The following is a 15522-nucleotide window of genomic DNA, read 5'->3' on the forward strand; positions in this document are numbered from 1 at the left end:
AAGTGATCCATTTAAAATGGACATTAGTTCATGTCGGTCCTCTGCTCATAACCCTTAAAATAAAAGCTGAAATTCTTGCCATGATCTACAAAACTCCATAAGATTTGCCTTTCAGCAACCCCTCTCTCCCAGTTAACTCTCTTACTTCATCTCTTATCACTCTTTCCCCTTGCTCATTCTGTTCGAACCAAACTAGCTTTCTTGCTTTATTTGTTTGTTTTTATTTATTTATTTGTTTATTTATTTATTTATGGCTGCATTGGGTCTTCGTGGCTGCGCATGGGCTTTCTCTAGTTGCGGTGAGTGGGGGCTACTCTTCATTGTGGTGGGTGGGGCTTCTCATTGTGGTGGATTCTTGTTGAGTACAGGCTCTAGGCACACGGGCTTCAGTAGTTGTGGCTCGTGGGCTCTAGAGCACAGCCTCAGTAGTTGTGGCACACGGGCTTAGTTGCTTCATGGCATGTGGGATCTTCCCAGACCAGGGGTCGAACCCGTGTCCTCTGCATTGGCAGACAGATTCCTTTTTTTCTTTTTTAAATTAACTTTTATTAGAGTATAGTTGATATACAGTGTTTTGTTAGTTTCTGTCATACAGCAAAGCGTATCAGTTATACATATACATACATCCACTCTCTTTTGATTCTATTCCCATATAGGTCATTACAGAGTATTGAGTAGAGTTCCCTGTGCTATATAGTAGGTTCTTACTAGTTATCTGTTTTATATAGTAGTGTGTATATGTAAATCCCAGTCTTCCAACTTATCCCCCCCACTTTTCCCCCTTGGTTACCATAAGTTTGTTTTCTGCATATGTGACTCTATTTCTGTTTTGTAAATAGCTTCATTTGTACCATATTTTTCAGATTCCACATATAAGCAATATCATATGATATTTGTCTTTTTCTGTCTGACTTATTTCACTCAATATGACAGTCTCTAGGTGCATCCATGTTGCTGCAAATGGCATTATTTCATTCTTTTTTATGGCTGAGTAATATTCCATTGTATATATGTGCCACATCTTCTTTATCTGTGCTTCCGTCGATGGACATTTAGGTTCCTTCCATGTCCTGGCTGTTGTAAATAGTGCTGGCAGACAGATTCTTAACAGCTGTGCCACCAGGGAAGTCCTTCTTGCTTTTTAAAAAAATGTCAGGGCTTCCCTGGTGGTGCAGTGGTTAAGAGTCTGCCTGCCGATGCAGGGGATGCAGGTTCGTGCCCCAGTCCGGGAAGATCCCACATGCCGTGGATCGGCTGGGCCCGTGAGCCATGGCCGCTGAGCCTGCACGTCCGGAGCCTGTGCTCCGCAATGGGAGAGGCCACAACAGTGAGAGGCCCGCGTACAACAAATAAATAAATAAAATTTAAAAATGCCAGGATCCTGGTACCTCACAGCCTTTTCACTTACTGTTTCTCTTTCCCCATATTATCACATAGCTAGTGCCCTCCCTTCTCCATATCTTTATGTAAAAATCACTTGCTCAGTGAGGCATTTTCTTGCTACCATATCTAAAATTCCAGCCATCTACTCTCATCTTTTGCTTCCCTCTTCTATACTTTCTTTTTCTTCTTTAACACTTACTTAGCATACTATATATTTTACTTATGTATGTATTTTTATTGTATCTCTTCTCCAGTATAATGAAAGCTTCATGAGGGGACATATTTTTGTCTTGGTTTGTTCTCTGCTACAACCCCAGTGCCAAGAACAGTTTCAGCATATAGGAGACATATTCAGTGATGCATAACAAATTGTCCCAAACTTAGCAGGTTAAAACAACATCCACTTAACTCAGTTCTGTAGGTCAGAAGTCTAGGCAGGGTATGGCTGAGTTCTTTGCTCAGGTATCAGAAAGCTGAAATCAAGGTGTTGGCTGGAGTCCCCTTCTAAGCTCATTAAGGTTGTGAGCAGAATTTAGTTCCTTTCAGTTGTAGTACTAAGGTCCCCATTTTTTTGTTAGCTGTTGACTGGGGCAACTCATTTCCTAAAGGTTGCCTATTGTTTCTTGCCATGTGGCCTCTATAGGAAGTTCACAACAGTGCTATTTGCTTTCTTCAGGCCAGCAGTACATGTCTCTGACTTCTAATCTGTGACTTCCTCTGTTTGAGACCTCTAGACCCAGATTTAAAGAGTTCATGTAATAAGGCCTCAACCATTCAGATAATCTCCTTTTTGATGAACTCTACAGTTAAGATTAATAACATTAATTATATCTGCAAAATCCCTTTTGCCATGTAAAGTAACATCATCATGGGAGTGATAGCTCATCATAATCACAGTCCTCCCACACTCAAAGGGGATAGAATTATACAAGGAAGGGCAAGGGTCATCTTAGAATTCTGCCTAGGAGAGAAGCACTCAATAAATGTTTATTTAATGAAGAACAGATGTATTCTTACAGTCCCTAGTCTTCAACTGTTGCAATAGAGAACTGGGACAGGAAAATGAATATTACTAAAAATGCTGATAATGCAGACAAAATGAAAAACAGTCAACTAAAACTAAGTAAAAGAAATAAGTTGGCTTCCAGGTAAATTGAATATGATGTTTTGATCTCTGAGCCCATTTTCTGAAATTCTATAAAATGTATCCAATGACCAAACAATTCTGCTACCGAACAGAGCTGCCTACACGTTTACTGAGAACACATAGTATTTTCAATTTGACACATTGTTCATTTAGTCAAAAACTGGAAATAGTCCAGATGTCCATCAATATGGAAAAATTGTGGCATGCTCATACAGCTTAATACTAGGCAACAATGAAAAATGGGCTATAGCCATTTGCAACAAGCATGGTTGAATCTTATAATCATGTTGAACAAAAGAAGCTAGTTAAAAGAAAACATTCTGTATGGTTCCATTTATGTAAGGTTCAGAAAAGGTAAAACTCAACTATTTTTTTAAAAATTTTTTATTGAAGTATAGTTATTTACAGTATCATGTAACTTTCAGGTATATAGCATAGTGATTCAGTTATATGTGTATATTCTTTTACAGATTCTTTTTCCTTATAAATTATTACATAATATTGGGTATAGTTCCCTGTGCTATATAGTAGGTCCTTGTTGGTTATCTATTTTATACATAGTAGTGTGTATATGTTAATCCTAGCCTCCTAATTTATCCCTCCCCCCACACCCCTTTCCCCTTTGGTAACCATAAGTTTGTTTTTTGTGTCTGTGAGTCTTTCTGTTTTGGAAATAAATTCATTTGTATCTTTTTTGTTCTTCTAGATTCCACATATAAGTGATATCATATGATATTTGTTTTTGTCTGTCTTACTTCACTTGGTATGATTAAACCTAGGTCCATCCACATTGCTGCAAATGGCGTTATTTCTTTTTTTAATGGCTGAGTAGTATTCCATTGTATAGATATCTAACATCTTTATTTATTCAGCTGCCAGGGGACACTTAGGTTGCTTCCATGTCTTGGGTATTGTAAATAGTGCTGCAGTGAACATTGGGGTACATGTATCTTTTCGAATTATGGTTTTCTCTGGATATATGGCCAGGAGTGGGATCACAAGATCACATGATAGCCCTATTTTTAGTTTTTTAAGGAACCTGCATACTGTTCTGCATACTGGCTGCAGCAGTTTACATTCCCACAAATAGTGTAGGAGGGTTCCTGTTTCTCCACACCCCCTGCAGCATTTATTATTCATAGACTTTTTGATGATGGCCATTCTGACCAGTGTGAGGTGATACCTCATTGTAGTTTTGATTTGCATTTCTCTGATAATTAGCGATGTAGCATCTTTTCATGTGCCTTTTGGCCATCTTTGTGTCTTCTTTGAAGAAATGTCTGTTTAGGTCTTCTGCCCATTTTTTGATTGTTTGTTTGTTTTTTTGATATTGAGCTGTATGAGCTGTTTGTGTATTTTTTTTACTGAAGTATAGTTATTTTACAGTGTTGTGTTAATTTCTGCTGTACAGCAAAGTGATTCAGTTATACATATATACATTTTTTTTATATTCTTTTTCATTATGGTTTACCATAGGATATTGACTGTAGTCCCCTGTGCTGTATACAGTGGGACCTTGTTTATCTATTCTATATATAGTAGCTTACATCTGCTAACCCCAACCTCCCACACTATCCTTCCCCCCAACCCCCTCCCCCTTGGCAACCACCAGTCTGTTATCTATGTCCGTGATTCTGTTTCTGTTTCATAGATAGGTTCATTTGTGTCATATTTTAGATTCCACATGTAAGTGATATCATATGGTATTTGTCTTTCTCTTTCTGACTTACTTCACTTAGTATGATAATCTTTAGTTGCATCCGTGTTGCTGCAAATAGCATTATTTCGTTCTTTTTTTATGGCTGACAATTCCATTTTTTAGAATGTGTTTGAGCCTGTATGACTCTCAGTCTAAAGCAAGTAGAGGGACTTCCCTGGTGGTCCAGTGGGTAAGACTCTGCACTCCCAGTGCAGGGGGCCCAGGTTCGATCCCTGGTTGGGGAACTAGATCCCACATGCATGCTGCAACTAAGAGTTGACATGCCGCAATGAAGATCCTGTGTGCTGCAACTAAGACTGGGCACAGCCAAAATAAATAAAATTTTTTAAAATAAATAAATTAAATAAATAAAGCAAGTAGATATAGGAAGGGGTTAACATACTCAAAAAACAGGGTGACCACAAATCAAAAACACAATAGATTCACAAAAATCAAAAAGAAGAAAACACAAGCATAAAATAAAAGGAAATTATCAAGCCACAAAAAGAAAAAGAAAGGAACAAAGAAGAAACAGAATCAACTGGAAAATAAGGCTTAAAATGGCAATATATACATATCTATCAACAATTACCTTAAATGTCAATGGACTACATGCTCCAATCAAAATACATAGAGTGGCAGATTGGATAAAAAACCAAAACTCAACTGTTGTGTTGGAAGTCAGGATAATAGTTATCTTTTGGAAGTAAGAAAGGGATAGTGATTGGGAAGAGGCATGTGAGGGGGCTTATAGGGAGTTCATAGTGTTCTATTTCTTGAGTTGAGTGGTGATTACATGTGTGTGTTAACTGATAATCCATCAAGCTATACAACTTTGACTGGTTCACTTTTCTATATATATATTATACTTTAGTGTTTTAAAGTTTGGGGGTTTTTTGGAAAGTATAAAAATTTTAAATTTAGCATTTTAAGAAAGTACTTAAACACTTTCAATTGATGTTTTACCTGTATGGATTTAATAAGGGTTAAAGTAAGCATGAGAAAAATTTTAAATGTTTATTTCTCATGCCTAGTCATGGTCTCTCAGTACCTGATAAGTTCAGTGGGGGAGCAGTGTTTCTGAAGTATATTTGTATTTATTTTGTATTGCACAGTTAGGCTTCTAAATTCTTATATTTGTCTTCTTTTATTTTTACAGATGTGGAGAGATTATTCCCAAAAGAGAACAGTTTAATGACCTCTCCATTGACCTTCCTCGAAGGAAAAAGCCACTCCCTCCTCGTTCAATTCAAGATTCCCTTGATCTTTTCTTTAGGGTAAATAATATCTTTTGGTATTTCCACATAACTAAATTTTATATATCATAGATAATTGTATTTGAAGTTGGTTTCTTTAAGGCAGAGTTTTGACAAAATAGTTGCAGGGGAAACAAATGAGAAATATTTATAAATAGTATTTTTTAGGAGCTTGGTAAATATGGTTGTTAACTGATTGTAGATGAAAATTAATTGCTCAAGTAGATTATACATCTAACTCAACAGCAAGTGTTTTAGACAACCTTAGAAGCATTTGTTTGTAAACAAATAATATGAAGTGACATATGCTAAAATTGGGTAATGTGAGTCAAAATTGGAGACACTATTCTAAGTTAGTATACTAAGCTCTGAGGAATGAAAAAAATACTTTTTGCTTCGCCTTAGGTTATATGTACCATGTTAGAAACAGAAAGGACAAGTCATGTTTATTCAGAGCTATAGATAAATGTTTGCATTTGTGTTATACTGTTACAGATACTCAGAAAGTTTCTGGGGCATAATTGGACATGTTGTGTAGCAGTCCTTATAATTGATGGCAGTTTGCCATCTGTATAATAGTGGTTCTTGTTTTGTTGTAGCAAATGGGCAGGGTTGTCATCCTAAGATTTAAAAAAAAAAAAGACCTCTGTTCTTGAAATGATGAATATTCAGCTCCACCCAAGGATAAATATTCTGCTTTTCTTTTTGTTTTAGTCATTCCTTATAATTCCTGTTATTATCGTAGAACTTGAAGCTTTTCCTGTGTATCTTTACCCCCATTTTTTAAGGATTTCTTGTTTCAGTTTTCTCTAGGTAATGATATCCACCCCAAACTTTGGTCCTTTTAGAGCAGTTGTTCTTAGTGGGCTGTCACCAGAAGATTGAGTTCCATTATAAGAAAGGGGTAGAGTTACACCTAACAGACCAGGAACTCCGCCTAACCTGAAGGTGATCTTATCTCTGCTATGGCCAAATGTTAAAATCTGGATATACTCTTGGCAGTGGTTCTTGTGTATCCATGGGGAAAAGGTTGAGAATCTGCTACTATAGTTTAGTTACTGTCATAAATTGAGATGTTTCCTTGGTAAAAAAAGGAAATTAGGAATTCTGAAACAGGGCATGATATTATAACTATATTTTGAGGATTAGGTCTTAATTTAGTAAGGCTTATGATTCTAGACACAAAATTTAAACTGGTCGGAGTTGTCATTCCACTGAACTAGTATGACTAGAGAAATTAGCATTTAATGGGGCAGTGCTAATTCAACTTTATACTTTATTTTTCCCTCTTGTCTTTTTACAGGCAGAAGAACTTGAGTATTCCTGTGAGAAGTGTGGTGGGAAATGTGCTCTTGTCAGGCACAAATTTAACAGGCTACCCAGGTAAAATTAATTGGCTCTTCAATTTTTCTTCTTTAAAGTACTTACAAATATTACTGAATAAGTGAGGCTTATCAGATGGATTGGTAAAGAAGGTCAGCAAAGCTGAGATATGAAGAGGGTAGAGAATGGAAAGCTACAATTCTCTTGTATAAGAAAGGAAGAAGATTTGGAAAGTTGAAGAAGAGAAGGAACCTGAGAGTCCCAAGAAGATGGCAACAAGAGAACGAGGCTGATGAGACTTTGGAATAATGATGGGGACTTACTAGAAAATTTTTAATTCAGTAATGTGTAACACTCAATTATAATTTGTTGTGCATGTACATTTTATAGAACTTTTTTTTTTTGGGTACGTGGGCCTCTCACTGTTGTGGCCTCTCCCGTTGCGGAGCACAGGCTCCGGACGCGCAGGCTCAGCGGCCATGGCTCACGGGCACAGCTACTCCGCAGCATGTGGGATCCTCCCAGACCGGGGCACGAACCCGTGTCCCCTGCATCGGCAGGCGGACTCTCAACCACTGTGCCACCAGGGAAGCCCATATAGAACTTTTTTATAAGTGGAGAAAACTTTTTATTTCTCTCTTACCTTTCTCTAGAGAATGTGCTACTGAAATAAGAATAGTTCTTGTCAAAAGTCATCTTAAAAAAATTAATTTTCACCATCAAACATAAGGGCTGTTTAACACTTTATTTATTTTAATAAATTTATTTATTTTTGACTGTGTTGGGTCATCGTTGCTGTGTGCAGGCTTTCTCTAGTTGCAGTGAGCAGGTTTCTCATTGCGGTGGCTTCTCTTGTTGCGGAGCACGGGCTCTAGGTGTGCAGGCTTCAGTAGTTGTGGCTCGTGGACTCTAGAGCACAGGCTTATTAGTTGTGGCACATGGGCTTAGTTGCTCCGCGGCATGTGGGATATTCCCAGACCAGGGCTCGAACCCATGTCCCCTGCATTAGCAGGCGGATTCTTAACCACTACGCCACCAGGGAAGTCCTGTTTAACACTTTAAATTACCATTTGTCGTTATATAACATCCATTTTTTGGTAAACTATATAACATTGAAATAAATAATTTAGGGATTTGATCCATTATCAATACCAATATTCTAAAATTAGTTTTCTTGTCTGATGTGTTTTGATTTTTTTTCTAGGAACATTATTTTAATGAGACCTCCCAATTAATAATTAATATCTACCCAATGCCTGTGTTTTATTTTTATTTTTATTCTTAGTACCTAGCACAATGCCTAGCACATGGCAAGTATTCAGTAAATGTTCTTTGACAGATCTTTAGTTCAGCCTAATGTAGTCTTTAAATCAAAAGCTGTCTAACATGGTTAGTTACAGTGATCTCTTCTTACCTGTAAGAGAGCTACCTCTATTATGTATAAACTAATAATGTTATCATCTCCTGTTTTTCAGGATCCTCATTCTTCATTTGAAACGATATAGCTTCAATGTTGCTCTCTCACTTAACAACAAGATTGGGCAGCAAGTCATCATTCCAAGATACCTGACCCTCTCATCTCATTGCACTGAAAATACAAAACCACCCTTCAACCTTGGTTGGAGTGCACAAATGGCAATGTAAGTCCTTGAGAATTTCTTTCCCTTTTGAAGTAGAAAGGCTTTTAGTATCTGATCAAAAGAATGACTGAACTACATAACATGACTCCAGGTAAAATCAGACCAAGAAGGAGATTTTTATTTTGCTTTATTTTGGGACTTTGTGCTAAGTTTTACCTGATTTAAGTAATTGAATAAAATGCTTAAACAAAAACTTTCAACATATATTAATTGCCTTTCATAATAAATTACCTTTTCCGGGAGTGCTCCTTACTCTTTTAGATCACTAGAAGATAGTTTGATACATTTGGGGAATATAAACCAAATTTGCATGATCGTAAGAGTCACTTGAACACTGAAAATACTGATTCCTGTGTTTGTTCCTTAGGAGTTCTGTTTCAGCAAATCTGATATAGGGCTGGGGAATCAATATTTTTAACAAATGCCTCTGCTGACTCTGGAGTATGCAAACTTGAGAAACAGTACATTAAATATTATGCTGGGACCCCCAAAATAGATTGTGTCTTCATAAATGTATTATTACCAGTTTGAGCAAAGAACTTCAATGGCTCCTCGAAATTTTTCCTTGAGAAAAGAAGTAACTTTTACATTCTATTTTGCATCATCATGAATGCCAGGAAAACCTTAAGACTTCTCTAAATGTTGCTCTTTCTTCTGCGTACTTGCATTACTTTGGAGCCATATATTGTAGTTCTTTTTTATACTTGAACACTAGTTTGGTATAATCATAAAGTTCTAGAGCTTTAGAGGTGAAAGGGATTTTAGAGATTTTTGTCTTTCTTAATTTTACAGAGGAGATCCAAGGAAATTAAGTGATTTTCTTAAGCTCATACAGTTAGTAACTGGAAGAGCCAAGTCTCTTCATTGACATGGAATAATAGACATTACAGAAAGCAAATGAACATTTGCTAACATGAATTAATGAAGTTTTGTAAAAATTATTCCCCTTGGATTAATAATTGAAATATATTCTACATCATGTACGTTTACACTAAAGGCCTCAATAAGTCAATAACAACATGTTCCCAGAGAATCAGTGTTTCTGGATTTTTCTCTTATGGCCTTTCATTAGAATAGATGTTTTTGCTTGATGGAAACTGCCCTCTACTGGTGGAGCTAGTATTCTTTCTGGCAGTACTTTCAAACCATTAGCCAAGGCTGTTTAATGATCACAGGCCTGAAACCAGGCTCTCTGACTCGGTGATATGATAGCTTTAAGATTTTGAACAAATTCCTTGACCTGTCTGTAGGGAAAATAACAGGGTAGTTGTGAACATTAAATGAGGTAATACACAAGAGTTCTTACTACAGTGCCTGACATCTAGTAAGTCCTCAATAAATGAGAGCTATTGTTATTTTGTTGCTTAAAAGAACTGAGACAAAGAGAATTTCCCAAGTTGTTCTCTTTATATTGTATTTGACTTCGTTTTCAATGTTGTTTATTTAGATCATTAGATAAGGAAGAGCCTAGAGAAAGTATTTTGTTTTCTCTTTTGGCCTCTATTGTTAGTTTAAAAGTATTATAATTGTTTGCTTTTCAAGAGGATATATAAGGGACTATAATACAGAATAATCATTTAATAAGTTAAATATATTTTTAGTAATAGTAATTGTATACATATATATTTTCTAATTTTCTGATAGTTCTAGACCATTGAAAGCCTCTCAAATGGTGAATTCCTGCATCACCAGCCCTTCTACACCTTCAAAGTGAGTTATATTTCTTGTGTACCCAAAATTTGTATTTTTAAGGATTTGGCTTACCCTGATTTCCAAGATTATCCCCTCCCCTTTTCTTATTGTTTCTCTTTTTGCATGATAATTGCTCTGCATTACTGTACTTTGGAATTTTCCTGAATATGCTTTAAACTGTAATTTAGTGACTATCAAGTTTTTAACACTGAATCAAGTTCAGATGGTCCTCTCAAAATTTTGTTTTAAAACTTCTTAAATCATCTGTTGTATGTAATATTTTCATCCTACAACTCTAGAAATTGACTAATGATGAGGGATTTTAAGGATTGAAGGGTTAAAATAACCCCTACTGGTATAAAAATCACCATTCTTCAAATATACACATGGAGATCCCAAAATATCTTTTCACCTGTTGCTAGCCAGTGTGGGACTTCTTGTCTTAGACACTGAGCTGGAGCTATTCTGAAAGGGGACAGGAAAACAAATACACATTAGAATGTAGCTATTCTACAAATGTTTTTTGCTTAAGACCAAAAGTTTCTCCAAGAAGGAAACAAATACTTTTTTTTTTAATATACCTCCTCTGTGATTTGACTAGAACCACAGTTCCTGATTAGACATTTCTAAATGACTTCGTTGTCATTTGTCTTTAAAATTAGTTTTTCTAAAAATTTGATGTCCCAAAGTACTTTTAGAAAAGAGACACTTTTGTTGTTTAAGGGCTTTTGGGGGGCTTATATAACCATAAAATGACATTTGGGAATTGCTATTTTCTTTTCCTCCTGTTAATTATTTTTCAGTGCAATTAAAACCAGATGACTAACTGACTAGAAATCTGAAATGGTACCGATATGAATACTCTTGCCCGTTCTCAAGATACAAATGAGCAATACCACTTGGCTGCTTAGAAAGTGAGCAAGTGATGCATTTACAGGATGAATATTTTTCCTTACTACAGGCAAGCTGCCTTCTGTGAATATAGTAACTATTAATGGAATGCACTCTTTATGTACCAAATCACTATAGCTTCAAGAAAGAGATGGTTTCATTGGGCATCATTATACTTGGCATGGTCAATCTGTTCTCCAGGGTCTTACTGCTATGAGAATTTGAGAGTTGGTCAATAAAGGATGATTAGGCCCTAGAAGACCTGTCATGCCGATCAAACTTAAAAGAGGCTGAGCTATGAACCAGAATATGATTGGTTCTTCTATAATGTCCTTTGTCACATTTGACCCTGGTATATTAGTAGCCAGGTGTCACCCTCCTTCAGCAAAGTATTTACATGGATAAATAAATCAATATGTTCAGTTTTGCTTGGTGAGCATGAAATCAGAAATGAAGAATTAAGATGGCTAATTGGCTATTTCTAAGTTATATTAACCCTTTTTGAACACATATTGGGAGGCTATTCAAGTGTTCAGACTGAAGTGCAGTGATATCCTGGCTGCTCTCAGCCAAAGACTATGGTTGGGTTTATCACTGACCACTTGCCTCTTTTCTTTGATCTACGTTGCTACGCAATCCTCCTGATTTCCATTGTGGCCTCTTATTTCTTGGTGCCATCATTCTACATGTTTATTTACAGTTTTCACATTTAGATTATTGCATTTTCCAATTTCCATTTTACATTTTTTTTTTTAGTACAGCATATGAATTTATGTTAACCTTCATCAAAGAAAATTTGTGCTTTTTGACCTTTACCACTTTTTCCTTTAGTTTATTTTCAGCTCACTTAGAAGACAGCACAGTAACACCTTACTTATCTGGTATCATTGAAGAATAATATTTGATATTCCAAATAAATGAATTTTTATAAAACTGAAGCTTGTCCTTATAAACATTGCCTTTTTAATTTTAATCTTTAAAATGTTTTAACCATTTTAGATGGTTATATCTCTGTAAGCTTACAGAATTCCTTATATTAAATAAAATACACTGCAGATAATTTAAATATATTGTAATTACTTAAAATTGGCATTGTAAATATCAGTTATTACACTGTGTTTTAATATGATAATGCCCTCAGAGGCTCTTAATTCTTATAAGACAGTTTACCTTTACATTAAATTACTTTATAGTTCTTTATTGCCCTTTTTATGGTTATTCTCTCTCATTTCTTAGCTCTCATTTCTTGATGAACTTGCTACATTATTTTATACACTATTTCCTGGGGAAATAGGGTCCCTGCCTGAAGAGTAAAGTTCATGGGCTTTGAAACTGCTGCCTTCCTCAGAGGCGTTTTTTTTGTTTTGTTTTGTTTTGTTTTGTTTACTTTTAAGTTCCTGTGTTCTAGAAGGTAGAGGTTGCCAGAAGTTGGACCTACATATAAATGGATAAGTGGAATGTTACTGTTAATTTCAAAGTACATGGATCATAATTTAAAAGAGCAAAAATTAGTCCTCATGCACTCTCTTGTCAAAAATGTATTCATTGCTATGTCTGCATGCATTCAGTAAAGTACTTGCTTTATAAAGCCAGTAACAAACTTCTTTGGAGTTGATCATTAAAAGAAAAAAGGCACAAAGTGATTGGTTTACTGATAATATATAATAGCGTAAGAGTTGTCTGATTTTCAAAGCATGGCTCTTTTGGAGTAGGGCAAAGGTAATTCTTAAATATACCTCTTTTCATATATCTTTTTTTCTCTGTTAAATCATTCTCCATAATGGAAAAGCTTTTTGTTTTAATTGATATTTATACTTCAAAAAAATAACAAGGACAAATGTTTATTTGTCAGACTTACATAGGGTTTTTTTGTTTGTTCGTTTTTCTTAAATTACAGGAATTTCACCTTCAAATCCAAGAACTCCTTGGCTTTATGCCTTGATTCAGACAGTGAAGATGAGCTTAAACGCTCTGTGGCCCTTAGCCAGAGACTTTGTGAAATGTCAGGCAGTGAACAGCAGCAGGAAGACCTGGAAAAGGTAAGTAATTTCTCACCAAAATATCTGACTGTCCAAACAAATGCCTTTCATAACCAGCATCAGCAAACTTAATAAATACACAGGATGGATCATTTCTTGTGAATGAGGATTTTTCAGATGTACTCTTAGCACCTTTCAGTATGCAGTATGATATTATTAACTGTAGTCACCATACTGTACATTACATCCCTGTGACTTATTTATTTTATAACTGGAAGTTTATACCTTTTTGCCCCTTCACCCATTTCACTCACTCCCTAGCCCCCACCTCTGGTAACAACCAATGTGTTCTCTGTATCTGTGAGCTTAGTTTTTTTGTTTGTTTGTTTTTTAGATTCCACATGTAAGTGAGATCATACATTATTTGTCTTTGTGTAACTTATTTCCCTCAGGGTCCTTCAGTGATGTCACAAATGGCAAGATTTCTTTCTTCCTTCCTTTCTTCCTTCCCTCCCTCCCTCCCTCCCTCCGTCCGTTCCTTCCTTGTTGCTGTGCGTGGGCTTTCTCTAGTTTCAGCCAGGAGGGGCTACTCTGTTGCGGTGCGCAGGCTTCTCATTGCGGTGGCTTCTCTTGTTGCGGAGCACGGGGCTCTAGGCGCGCGGGCTTCAGTAGTTGTGGCGCATGGGCTCTAGAGCGCAGGCTCAGTACTTGTGTTGCACAGGCTTAGTTGATCTGCAGCATGTGGGATCTCCCCAGACCAGGGCTCGAACCCGTGTCCCCTGCGTTGGCAGGTGGATTCTTAACCACTGTGCCACCAGGGGAGTCTCTATCACTTTAAACTCCAAGATTGCTATATTTGTAGGCATTCTGGTTTCTTCTAAAAGCAGCTCTATTCTTCAGGATTCAAAATCTTGCAGACTAGAACCTGGTAAGTCTGAATTGGAAAACTCAGGATTTGACGGAATGAGTGAAGAAGAGCTTCTAGCAGCTGTTTTAGAGATAAGTAAAAGAGAAGCTTCACCACCTCTCAGTCATGAAGATGATGATAAACCAACCAGCAGCCCTGATACCGGATTTGCAGAAGATGATATTCAAGAAATGTCTGAAAATCCAGACCCTGTGGAAACTGAGAAGCCAAAAACAGTCACAGAGCCCGGTAGGTTTAATGAAAATAAACATCTGTTAAACAGGCACAGCTGTGTTCCAAAGCTTTATAGTAACAAATGACTTCTACATAATGGGAGGTGAGATGGATCTGAATAACAGAGCTAATAATATTTTTGTGCTTTTTTTTTTCTAACAGTTTAAAAAAATGAGAAGCAAATATTGTGAGTTAGTATCCAGAGGCTAGTGGTAAAGTATGCCATGTCCCTTTAGGTGTACATCAAAAGAAAAGTTAGTATTCTTGTGCATTTAAAAAATGTTTGTGTCAGGGCTTCCCTGGTGGCGCAGTGGTTGAGAGTCCGCCTGCCGATGCAGGGGACACGGGTTCGTGCCCCGGTCCAGGAAGATCCCACATGCTGCGGAGCGGCTGGGCCCGTGAGCCACGGCCGCTGCTGGGCCCGTGAGCCATGGCCGCTGAGCCTGCGCGTCTGAAGCCTGTGCTCCGCAACAGGAGAGGCCACAACAGTGAGAGGCCCACGTACCTCAAAAAAAAAAAAAATGTTTGTGTCAGTTTTTGGTCACTTTTTTCACACCACTGCTCTCAGAAATTTGTGTAATTCTTCATTTTTGTATATCTGAACTTATACCAAGTTTTAATGTATAAATAATTTAAGTTCCCCATTCTTCTTTGGGTTCATCCCTTCATAATGGTGGCAAGACCACTGAACTAAGAGGGTCTTGGGTGTCTAGTCTTAGCTATACCACCTACTAGTTATAAATTTCTAAATAGGTAATTTAACCTCTTTGATACTCAGTTTTCTTACCTCTGTATGGGGAATCTACCAGACCTACTTCAGATAGTTGTGGGTAGAATGTTAGATAGTATATACATATTATGTAAAGCGCTATACAGATAAAAATTATTTTTGTGGTAATTTTTACTCATATTTTGTTATTTCTCAAGCTATCACTTCAAACAACAGAGCTGAGCCTCCTTGCCTTGCACTATGGGTATTTTAAGATTTTTTAAGTAGAAAATTTTCACTTCCTTTTCCTGGGGCCAAGTCTAATATTTTCTCCTGATATCTTTAGTATCTATATCTTTAGTATCTGTATCTAGGTAGCTAGCTAACGTGTTTCCGTATATCAAGCCTAGGATTTTGGAGATGAAGAGAATAGTAGTATATCACAAAATTATTTTCTGTATTCTTGGGGTTGTTAGGGCCTCCTCAGTTTTGAATTATTTTATGTGCAAGTAAAATAAGAGTATTTCCTCAATTTAACTGGAAACAAAAAGCTGATGATTTTTGTATATAGATGTTTCCTTTTTTTTCTTTTTTCTTTACACCTTTTTTTACCTCTTGATGCAAGTACCCTTATGAAGTCCCCTTCTCTTACTAAACTTACA

General features: G+C 36.6%; 1 protein-coding gene across 3 annotated transcripts in view; it reads left to right on the forward strand.

Moving 5' to 3' along the window:
• USP37 (ubiquitin specific peptidase 37) overlaps positions 1-15522 on the forward strand; it is a 90228-nt gene that overhangs the window by 51586 nt on the left and 23120 nt on the right. For all 3 annotated transcript variants that reach the window (XM_082658418.1, XM_082658420.1, XM_082658419.1), the window contains exons 14-19: positions 5389-5506; positions 6789-6868; positions 8284-8448; positions 10093-10158; positions 12929-13070; positions 13911-14166. In XM_082658418.1, coding sequence (XP_082514544.1) covers positions 5389-5506; positions 6789-6868; positions 8284-8448; positions 10093-10158; positions 12929-13070; positions 13911-14166 — 827 coding nt within the window. The remainder of the gene's footprint in view (positions 1-5388; positions 5507-6788; positions 6869-8283; positions 8449-10092; positions 10159-12928; positions 13071-13910; positions 14167-15522) is intronic.

This window comes from Grampus griseus (assembly GCF_964374135.1).
Source record: "Grampus griseus genome assembly, chromosome: 7".
In the NCBI taxonomy this organism is placed as follows: domain Eukaryota; kingdom Metazoa; phylum Chordata; class Mammalia; order Artiodactyla; family Delphinidae; genus Grampus; species Grampus griseus.